This window comes from Cupressus sempervirens, chromosome 10, assembly GCF_028749045.1.
Source record: "Cupressus sempervirens isolate cs-2001-9-10 chromosome 10, ASM2874904v1, whole genome shotgun sequence".
NCBI classification, from domain to species: Eukaryota; Viridiplantae; Streptophyta; class Pinopsida; order Cupressales; family Cupressaceae; genus Cupressus; species Cupressus sempervirens.
In genome coordinates this window covers 135,264,047-135,275,328 of record NC_143127.1, presented here as the reverse complement: position 1 = coordinate 135,275,328, position 11,282 = coordinate 135,264,047, and the positions used below count along the sequence as shown (strand labels likewise).

The following is an 11,282-nucleotide window of genomic DNA, read 5'->3' as shown; positions in this document are numbered from 1 at the left end:
CTATCAACCATGGAAGGTCACAACATAGATTTTTTAGGGACCCGACATTAGCCCACTTGTATCTGAAACCTTTTCGACTTAGAATATTTTTAAATCAATGAATACAAGATATTTTTAAATTCAATATATTTAATTAAATAGAATTCAATTGACATATAAACTATCATTAAAAAGTAACTCAACTTTTGACAACTTATGATAAAAAATGTGTTAGAAGAGTATATTTTACAAGCGCAGTGCCATCTCAACAATTTTACACTTCACTCCCCTATCGCTTTCAGACTTACTTTATTTTTTATACCTTCGATTCCATGAATAATAAGGAAGAACGGATTTAATAATTTTAATCGACTACTAATCAGAAATACGAACCATCCCAACGTACACCAGTATAAGTCACACAAATAACAAAGTACAACAACCAACCGAACAACCAAAATTGAAAAATATTCACCTAACATAGACTTTTGTTCATTAATTTTAACAAAAGCCCATCAAGTTTCGATGGTCGTTTTGGAGCACATCTGCCCTAAACCGTAGTGGGAGGTAAAGATATTTATAAGTCACGGGTCGATACAAAAGATCCTTTTCTAGATTATGCATTTAAAATTTTGCAGCAGGTACTTTGAACCGAAACTAAGATGGCGACTGATTTAAAATTTCCTTTATCAATCTTCACATATGAAATGGAAAATGCTCTTTTCGTTGAAAAGAATGAAGCATCCGAAACCAAATATGGATTTTATAGCACCTTTTCTTATATAAACATGGTACTATAGGTTTAATTTAAACAGGCATTTTGATGAGCAGTTAATCATTACATAAAAATGTGCAGGTCTCCTCGCTGTTGTAAACAATTTCCGATCAACCGAGGGACATGGACTGCCGAAGAAGACACTATTTTGAGAGAATACGTCTCCATTCATGGCGTTCGGAATTGGATGTCTCTACCCACTAAAGCAGGTAAAATGATATAAATGTAATGTTTCTCACATTATTCCAACAAGCTCAAACATTCCATTTTATCAGGTCTGAAACGATGTGGAAGGAGTTGTAGATTGCGATGGCTGAATTATCTTCGTCCAGGTGTTAAGCGAGGAAATATTTCATCGGATGAGGACGACCTCATTCTTCGATTGCACAGACTGCTTGGCAACAGGTACCCTTAAAATACTTTGAAACTCAATACTGATTTTAAGTATTAAGTTAGCGGCTCCATTTTCTCAACTATTATAAGAATATGTAACTGTGTATAGTTTTTTTATACAAACTTATTGACTATTGTTTCATTAGTAGCATGAATTTATTTCTTATGAGGATAATGGAACACTTAGCAGTCATTGGATATAGGTGACAGTCACTTTCGGGGATGGTCACCCATCTCAGTAGCGCTAGCACACTTAACTATGGAGTTTTTTCCATGGTTAAAAATCCACTCTGCTTGCAACCCCATTTACGAAACTTTCAGAGTGTTGTGCCTTATGAACCATTCATTAGAAAGTCCTTTAAGCTCATCAATTGATAAATAGTAGTTATTTTCACAACAAATATATAAACATATATTGATGGATAAATTGTTCCAATCTATGATTTTGTGGAACTTAAGTGCAGGTGGTCATATATTGATGGATAAATAGTTCCAATCTATGATTTTGTGGAACTTAAATGCAGGTGGTCTCTGATAGCTGGACGACTGCCTGGTCGGACGGAAAATGAAATAAAGAACCACTGGATTGCACGCCTAAGAAAGAAGAAGAACCCTCTCCAAAAGGAGACCACTCGAAAGCCAAACAAACGGTCAAATCATACTCCTGTTGGAGATGATCTTATCCTGCAACACTCTCCAGTCAAGGCAAGGCCGATTAGATTATCAATGCATCAAGATTTTATTAGTGGTAAAAATAGGACAATTTCTAAACCACTGAGGGATTTATCACGCGACGAGCTGTTGAGAGAGAATGGATGTGGTTTCATACACCCTGTAGTTGAGAATATCTCTTCTCCATCAATGCAATCTGTTGATAAAATTTGTTCATCTCTGCAATCCGTCGAGTATGATATTCTCTCATGCCCATACTATTCCCTCGAAGATTTCGATTTCGAGGGATTCTTACCAATACCTGGTAAAAAAGTGGAAGGACTAGATATGAGGTTTACACTCACTGGTAGTCAAGGAATATATGGAACGAATGATTGGGTAGATGAATTAGAGTATTTTTAGAGATCGATCTCGCAGTTGTGAAGCCATCTACAGATTGAATAAAATTAGTTATAAAATTTGATGGATATTTCGGATCATTTTAGAATAGAATGGTTAAAGAGATGCTTTCCAGTGATATATCTACTTTGTTCTTTTCTTGGTTTGTTCATGATTTTTTTGATCGTAGTTAATTATTATGATTTGTTGGGATTAATTATTATTATTAGTTAAGCTTAAGTAGACTCTAATATAAGACTTCTCAGATAAGAGGCTCACAATTTACTATTGTATTGTAGACTCTTATCTCTATGAATTTGATTTCTTATCTTGCAATTAACCTTTATTTTACATTTTTATTAGTTTAATTTGAAAAGGGCTTTGATTTATTCTAAGTCAGCCATTTGCAAAAGAGACACGAATCTCGAGATGTGAAGAAGAAGAATAGGAAAAAACTATGAGATAAATATCAGAAAACAAAAAACTAATAAAGTCAATTACTTCACCCCTGTGAGCATCACCTAGATCCAATGAGTGCTAAGTGTTCCATTTATTCTCATGAGAGATGGATTCATGTTGAATCACTACTCATGAAACATGGGTCATCGAGTTTGACTCAAAATCACACAGTTAAATCCTGATATTCACATCACAATTTGACTAGCTGTGGAAATCATCTCCTACTTATCAAAGTCAATTACTCTTTCTCTAGAAATAAAATTTTGGATAAGATTGTGGCTAGTAGCTAAGCTATTCCTTAGGGCATGAAAGATTTGAAGGAAGACTGTTAGGTTTGCATCTACAAGTTGGAGGATGCCACAAATGTGATTTGGGACAAGCTGAGGTAGTTATTGTTGTGAGTAAAATGGCAATGGAACATATTGTCAATGGCCTCATAAACACATTGAACATGTGGAAGCTTTATAGTTTATATCTAATACGAGTTCATCTTCCCCTTTTATCAATGTTAACTTCCCCTTTTATCAATGTTAACTTCCCCTTTTATCAATGTAAAAAGAGTCAAGAAAAACTAAGTCGAAGAAGGAATTCCAAACCAGAAAGGCCAAGCTCTGGCTCACCACAGAGGTGTGACTATGAAGGAGACATACAGTCTCTATGCCTGAACCCACTATTAGATTGTAGAGTAAAGACAATGGGATCAACCCATTGACATTATTGTCAATAAGATCTTTATTAGCAAAGATATTGTGAAAAAGAAATTGTAACCAATTAAATATTCTGTAAATTAGAAATAACATTTCTATTTCTTCCAAGAGAAGCTTTCTTTAAAAAAACAAAAAAACAAAAAAAAAAACTTTTAAGATATTTCAATCCGTTTATAATCTATGAATCTTTTTCAAGAAATAATTGCTTAGTACTAAAAAAGAAACTATTAGGCTTATGTTTATAAAATTTTCAGCCTTAAGGAGCTAGTTCTATATGTAATAGTTTCATAAATTTAGTCACATCCCTCATTAAATGAATTACAATTCAAGTTTTTATTATAAAAAATCTAATATCTATTTCAGATTCTCACCCGTTAATAATGATTTTTTAAATTGACATATGAATTGATATAGTTGTTATTGAGTAAATGACACATTAATTATTATCTAGAGATAATATAAATACATTTTTTTAAAAATAAAAATGGATGGGGTCATTAAATATTTTATTAATAATAAACTAGTTTGATAACTCCATAGAGAAAGAACTAGTTAGAAAACTCTACTTCCTCATTGTGATACAATTAGAAGAAAAGAGAAGAGAGAAGATCATCCCATTTGAAAGATTAAACCAAATTGTGAAAAACATAACTTCACCAATAGAATTTTTCTTAGAAAATAGTTAATGTCGAGTTACTCAGTACTTGAAGTAGCCAAGTGATAGGCAGTGGGTGTCAAGTTGCTCAGCTTGGTAAGCAGTTGAGTGTAGATTTACTTGGCTGCAATAGATGTGGGTCCTAAGTGACTTGGTCACCAATGGAAAGAGCTCAGCACCTAAGGGCTCAAAAAACACTACACTGAGTGAGCTTGATAGATATAGTGATCAAGTGAACTCGGTAAGCTTGTTAATGGAACTTAGTGGACTCAATTGTAACTTGATAGGTACAACTCAAACAATTTGACCAAGTTAACACAAGGAGGGGTTGGTTAACAAGAGAACTGAGTGAGTCAATAACAGACTTGATGTCTAGTCTATTTCCACCATTGAAACACAAAGATAATAATAGAGAACTTGCAACTCTAATCTTCTCAAATGCTAAACACAATGCAGAGTAGATAGAAATAAGACAACAATGAGCGAAAAGACTAGATCGACTAATATGCATGCTTTCTTTCTTTTTATTCATAAACTATTTCAACTATTATAAATAAGAGAACATAGGGCTTCAACTAGAATAAGAAATACTTTAACTTAAAACTTCTATTTGTAATATAAAATTATAGCACTAAAGTGCTACATAAAATAATGCCTAGAGCAATTGCTACTTCAACATGACAAACAAACAAAACTTGTACAAAACAAAAGAATTGATCCTGTGTTGCTGCAACTCTGATCCTCTTCATGTTCCTTCTACACTCTGAACACTCTATAATAATATTATTTCTTCTAGTCCTTCCTTTCTTTGTTGATTCTCTACTTATAGAAATGAATGAGAATTCATTTCCTTTTGACTTGTCTCAAAACATTTCCCTCTCTTTTTGAATTTCAAACTCACCTACCAAGTTTAATGTGTCAGGAAGGTAGGTGGGCATTTGGCTCAAAGGGAAACTAACTATTTTCAACACTCCCCCTTTCTCTCAAGCCAAATAAATAATGATCACTCTTGATCCAAATCAACTATGCTGATACTTCTTCTTAGATGCACATAAGTTTCTATGCCCAATAGATTAGTGAAAATTTCTGCTAGCTATTACTCAAACTTACAAAATTCCATTTTGATTTCTCCATTCTCCACTAGCTCTCTAATGAAGTAAAATCTAATCTCAATATGTTAGCTTCTCCCATGGAAGACTAGATTCTTTGAAAGTGAAATTGAGAAAATGTTCTCACAAAATATTGTCATTCCATCCTCTTGCCTTTCATTCAAATCTGTCAAAATTCTCCTTAACCATATATCTTGACATGTTGTTGCATTTTTTGCTATGTATTCAACCTCTATTGTAGATTGAGCAACAATAGGTTATTTCTTGGATGTCCGTGAAATTGTACCCAAGCCCATATGAAATATGAATCCAAAAGTGATCTTCTTGTCATATAGGTTTCTAGCCTAATCAATATCATTGTAACCAACCAACTTGAAATTATTATTTCTGGTACACTGAATTCCAAATCCCTTGGTACCATTCACATACCCAACGATCCTCTTTCATGCTTTCCAATGAGAATCATTTGGAGTTTCCATACATCTAGAAATCAAACTTACTCCATGCATCATGTCAAGCCAAGTTTTTACAAATACATCAAGTTTCCAACTATACTCTTGTATAATGTTGGATTCACACTTTTTTTGCAATTTTCCTTGCTCAACTTTAGACCTACTGCTAGTGTTGTTGGGGCTGTCTTATTTTTCTATATTTTGAATCTCTCCAAGATCTCATTTGCATATTTTTCTTGAGAGATGAAGATGCCATCATGCATTTGTTTTAATCCTATACCTAGAAAATACTTCAAGAGACCTAGGTCTGTCATCTCAAATTCATTCTCCATGGCCTCTTTGAAATCACCAATTAGGAAATTATTATTTCCAATGAAGATTAAGTCATCTACATACAAAACAAAAATCAATACCTTACCACTTGCTTCCTTGATGTAGAGTGTGAGCCACCATCACTTTTGCCAAAGCCATTACTTATCAAGTATGAGTCAATTCTACTATACCATGCCCATGGAGCTTGCTTGAACCCATATAGAGATCTATTAAATCTATACACCTTGTGTTCCTCACCTGGAACTTCATAACTGGGTTTTTTCTCCACATATACTTCGTCTTTCAATACACCATTCAAGAAGGCAAACTTCACATCCATTTGATATACATTCCATTTGTGCTAGGCTGCAATTGCTATGATAGCACATACAGTTTCCATTCTTGTAACTAGGGCATATGTCTCATCATAATCTCTGCCATACTATTGTTTGTACCCCTTGACTACTAATCATGCCTTATGCCTTTCTATTTTTCCTTCCACATTGTACTTGGTCTTGTAAACCCATTTAACTCCAATTAATTTTTACTTGGGAGGTAAAGTAGTTAACTTCCATGTTTCATTTCTTTGAATAGTAGCCATTTCCTCATCCATGGCATTACACCATTTTCCCTCCTTCATAGCTTCTTCAAAGTAGATTTGATCACTATGATAAAATAATGCAAAATTGACACTCTCATTATAGTCTTCATCATGCCTTTCATTTTGGTATATCTCCCTTAGACTCTTAGGTTTTCTTGGCAATAGGGAGGTGAGAGTGGGATCTAAATTTTAGTGTTGTTGTTGCTACTATTTTGCATGCCAAATTAAGGTTGTCTTGAGCTACTAGGAGCTGAAACTTTGCATGTTTGAGGTTGCTTTATTTTTGCCTTTGTCTGTAGCTATCTATGTTTTCTACTCCATTATCTTATTGATCACCAATTTTATCTTCTTCATCTATAGTTGACACTTTACTTGATGTTCTTGAAGATTCATCCACTAAGCCATCCCATGACTGATTTTCAGGAAACTCCACATCTCTTGAAATGATGATCTTCTTGATGATTGGATCATACAACTGATAAATCTTTGATTCCAAGATATAACCTATGAGGATGCATTTCACAACTTTTTTATCTAGCTTTTTCCTTTGTTACTTTGGGACATGTTCATATTCTACACATTCGAACACTCTCAAGTGCTCTACTATCCATCTATTTCTTGACCATGCCTCAAGAGGAATCTTTTCATGAACTAACTTTGTAGGACATCTATTTATCAAGTATATTTTTTTTGTTATAGCTTCTCCCCAATATTCAGTTGGGACTTTGTTTACTTTCATAACACTCCTTGCCATCTCAACAATGCTCCTACTTTTCCTCTCAACTACTCTATTTTGTTGTGGAGTATAATTGGTTGTAAGCTCCTTCTTGATGTCATTCTTCCTACAAAAAATTACAAACAAATTAGAGGTATTCTCCCCTCCTCTATCTGACCTAAGGACTTTTACATAGTGACCACATTGTTTTTCATTCAGGGTTTTAAATTATTCAACAAATTTATCAAATGTTTCATATTTTCTTTTCAAGAAATTCACACATGTCCCACGACTAAAATCATCTATAAATGTCATGAAATAAGTACTCCCCCCAATAGAAGTGGTTTGCATAGGCCCAACTAAATTAGAATGCACCGATTCTAATGGTGCCCTTGCCCTTCTAGAATTACCGCAAATAAAGGGAAGCCTATGTTGCTGACTCAAAATACAAGCCTCACACTTTTTACATGAATCTACAATCCTTGGCAAACCATCTACCATTATTTTCTTTGATAGTAAATTAAACTAATAAAGCCAAGATGTCCATACCTGAGATGCCATAGCTTTGAGGGGTCTTCAATCATGCTCCTAAGAGCTAATTGCTGATGTACTATTGTACATGCATGTTTGGGAGGTGCAAAAATACCATGAGAAGAGAAGCATGTCTCTATCTTCAAGGGCAACATAGCGTTCTTCACCATTTGAACTACTGCAAGTATCTTCTTACTCTCTTCATTTTCATGAATGATGCACTTTTCATTTTCCATCAGTACCTTGTAACCATTTTGAATGAGTTGTCCAACACTCATCAAATTGTGCTTCATACTTGGGGAAAAATATACATTTTTTATCTACTTCTTCTCACCTTGCTTGATGTGGATCATAAAATATCCTTTGCCCACAATGGGAATGGTTCCATTATTTCCCATCTTAATTTCAGATATGAAATTTCTATCAATGAAGGAAACTAACTTGCATTACCACTCATGTGGTTGTTGTAACCTAATACAAGGTAATGAGAAGTTAGTAACTCCCATGATTTATTTCCCATTTTAGGTTGTAAGGCTTCAGGATCTTTATAAAACATGTATCTATTTAGGATTTTAGCCTATTGTTTAGTGCACCTTGTGTGTAGTATGATACTTTGTTAGGCTTCTTTTTTGTCATTAGGTAGTTGTAGTTCTATAATAATGAATATCTAGTAGTGGTCACAGTTCCATATCACCCTTCAAAGATGTCTATAAAGGGTTTTAGGTCCATATAAAAACTTATTCTCTTGAATAAAAGACAATAAATCTATTTTGATATGTATTAGGTCTCCAATTTAAAATTTCTAATTTGAATATTGTGAATTCATCTGATAGTAGTGAACATCTAACCAAAAACATCATTTAATATGTCCAAGTACATAGATCATTAACTTTTTTTAATATCATAATTACTTGACAACATGTGATTTAGACCAGTTTGTTTTGTTCATGATATTGATTACTTCTTAGAAGAGGCAAGTCTTAAATTAAAGTTGCCATATATTCTTAAAATGACATCCATATTATTATCTACAATTGAGAATTATGCAATTATTTATAATCGTAACATACAAATAACATTTATCATTTACTTTAATGTTTTTTCAATAGAAAAATGTATGTTATTAGAACAATGAAAGATACCAATATCAATATAGATATACAATAGAATATTTTTAATATTTTAAAAATAAAAAAATAAAAATTAGATTCTACTTGTAATTAAAAAATAAATAAGTAATATTAAAATACCAAAATAACCTAAATCATGTACTCATTAATACATAATTTGGATAGTGAAGATTTATGTTAAAATCAATGACATGTTGTAACTTTAAATAACAATAAAACCAATATTCTACTCAAAAAAGGATGATAACAACATGATTATGTTGTAAGAAAATATTAGAAACTAGATTTCTTCAAAAATACTTTAGGAGATCAGTAATATTGAAAACCAGAATTACATATAAACATGCAAATCACTGGCAGAGAATAGAGTATATGGAATGTGAAATACAGTTTTTAATATTTTCGGTCGGGTTTAAATAATGAGGATCTGATAATCTTTATATATGTGTGTTATAGTGGTTTTTAATTTCATTTTCCGTTAGACCAGGAAGCCGTCCAATTATCGGAGACCACCTGCTCAGCACACTAAGCGCTCTAATTATACTCTCGGTGCCCATTAGGGAGGAAAACTAGAATTCAATATACCACAAACAGAGCTCTATATAAATCCTTGCACAATGTTTTTACTGAATAATAATTTTATTAGTTTTGAAAATAATATATATACACATGTTGACATGTTTTTGAGCTAGTATGTCGCCTCTATTTATATTTCGGATCACATGATATATCATTAAAATAACGAAGGATTTAAAAAGAAAAACTATTGACTCTAAGCCAAGAGCCAAATTATTTTTATTGTTTACTATTCTATGATGTCATCTTACAAAGTGTTGACTGGAGTAGCACTATATAATTTTAAGAGATGCACTTGTGGATTAGATTGTGTGTAACAAGTGCCACATAGTGGCTTCGTACAAGATCAAAAAGAGATAGTACAAGATCAAATTAAAACTAATAAAATGAAATGAAATAAATAGATTCCCAAAATTTCTAACCAAAAAAAAGAAATAAAATTTAAAGAAAGAACTTTAAAAGGAATTATATAAATATATTATATACAAAAGTATAAATAATAAAATTGATCTAATCAACAATATATATGTATGTATGTATGTATACACATACACAAATATATACATATATACATATACAAATATATGTATATGTATATATACACACATGTGTGTGTGTGTGTACACACACACATATACATATACATATATATACATAGATATATATGTGTATACAAATACACATAACAATATAAATATGTATATATACATACACACATACATATAAATGCATGTATAAATGTATGTATAAAAAATGAAGAAAAAAATGTAATCAAAAGAGTAAAAGAGTAAGATAAGCAGATGAATAAGGTTGCGAAGAGGAATATATGTATATGTATATGTATATGTATACATACACACACACACACACACACACACACACACACATATGTGTGTGTGTGTGTGTATGTATATGTATATGTATATGTATATGTATACATATATATATATACATATATATTTATATATGTATATATATGTATATATATGTATGTATGTATGTATGTGAGTATATACACATACTCACAACTACATGTATAAATATATGCATGTATAAATCACTCAAAAAATGTAAAGATCAAAAATCACAACAATTGTTAGATATGCAAATAACCTCAAGATGTGGAAATGTATGTAGAAATGTATAAATTTTGAAAAGTCAAAAGTCGATTTTTTTCACATAACTATATAATTCAATATCCATTTCTTAGATGAAAAATATATATACATCGACAAATAGTGGAGAATAACTGGAATCACAATCATTATTACATATCACCAATTTCTCTAAATACACTTGTTAATGCAAAGTCAACCACATATCGATACCATATACAATGCAAGTATAAATCCTAGAAATGAGTCAAGTGAACATGAAATCTTTTATCATAACTATGTTGACCTACATGTCGAACATGAATGTATCTTTAGCAAATCATATGATATAAAACATATATAACATAAAACATATAAAAAACATGTGATGCAGGAGCATCTAGAGGTATAAGGGCAATCCTATGTAACCCAAAAAAATGTACTTAGACTTAGTTTCTGTTTCATGTGTTTTCATTTTTGGATACCCATTTAGGTCAAATAAAGGCTCCAACTTTCTCAGTTCCACTATTAGTGTTCTAGGTTAGAGTATTTGAGCATCGTAGGATACATGAAAATGCCTAAAAAATAGGAGTATGTAATTGAGCCATCATTTTGGTGAACTAAGAGGTGTAAATTGGTTAGATGATTGTAATTGTAATTTAGAGCATTCTAGAAAAAGAATTAGGTCAAAAGTCGCCATAGTTTGAAAGTTATTGCAGTTTTTCAATTTTTGGAGACCTCCTA

At 32.0% G+C, this 11,282-nt stretch overlaps 1 protein-coding gene across 1 annotated transcript; it reads left to right on the top strand.

Moving 5' to 3' along the window:
- The first annotated feature begins 701 nt into the window (after positions 1 to 701).
- Positions 702 to 2,340, top strand: LOC149532976 (transcription factor MYB1-like). The gene is made up of 3 exons (XM_089805432.1): positions 702 to 963; positions 1,030 to 1,159; positions 1,672 to 2,340. The coding sequence occupies exons 1-3, from the start codon at positions 828 to 830 to the stop codon at positions 2,219 to 2,221; spliced, it is 816 nt and encodes a 271-aa protein (XP_089661558.1). The 5' UTR covers positions 702 to 827; the 3' UTR covers positions 2,222 to 2,340.
- The last annotated feature ends 8,942 nt before the right edge of the window (positions 2,341 to 11,282 follow it).

Coding starts and splice junctions, on each gene's coding strand:
- LOC149532976 (XM_089805432.1), top strand. CDS start 828: ATGTGCAGGTCTCCTCGCTGTTGTAAACAATTTCCGATCAACCGAGGG. Junction 964..1,029: donor GTCTCTACCCACTAAAGCAG/GTAAAATGATAT, acceptor CCATTTTATCAG/GTCTGAAACGATGTGGAAGG. Junction 1,160..1,671: donor CACAGACTGCTTGGCAACAG/GTACCCTTAAAA, acceptor ACTTAAATGCAG/GTGGTCTCTGATAGCTGGAC.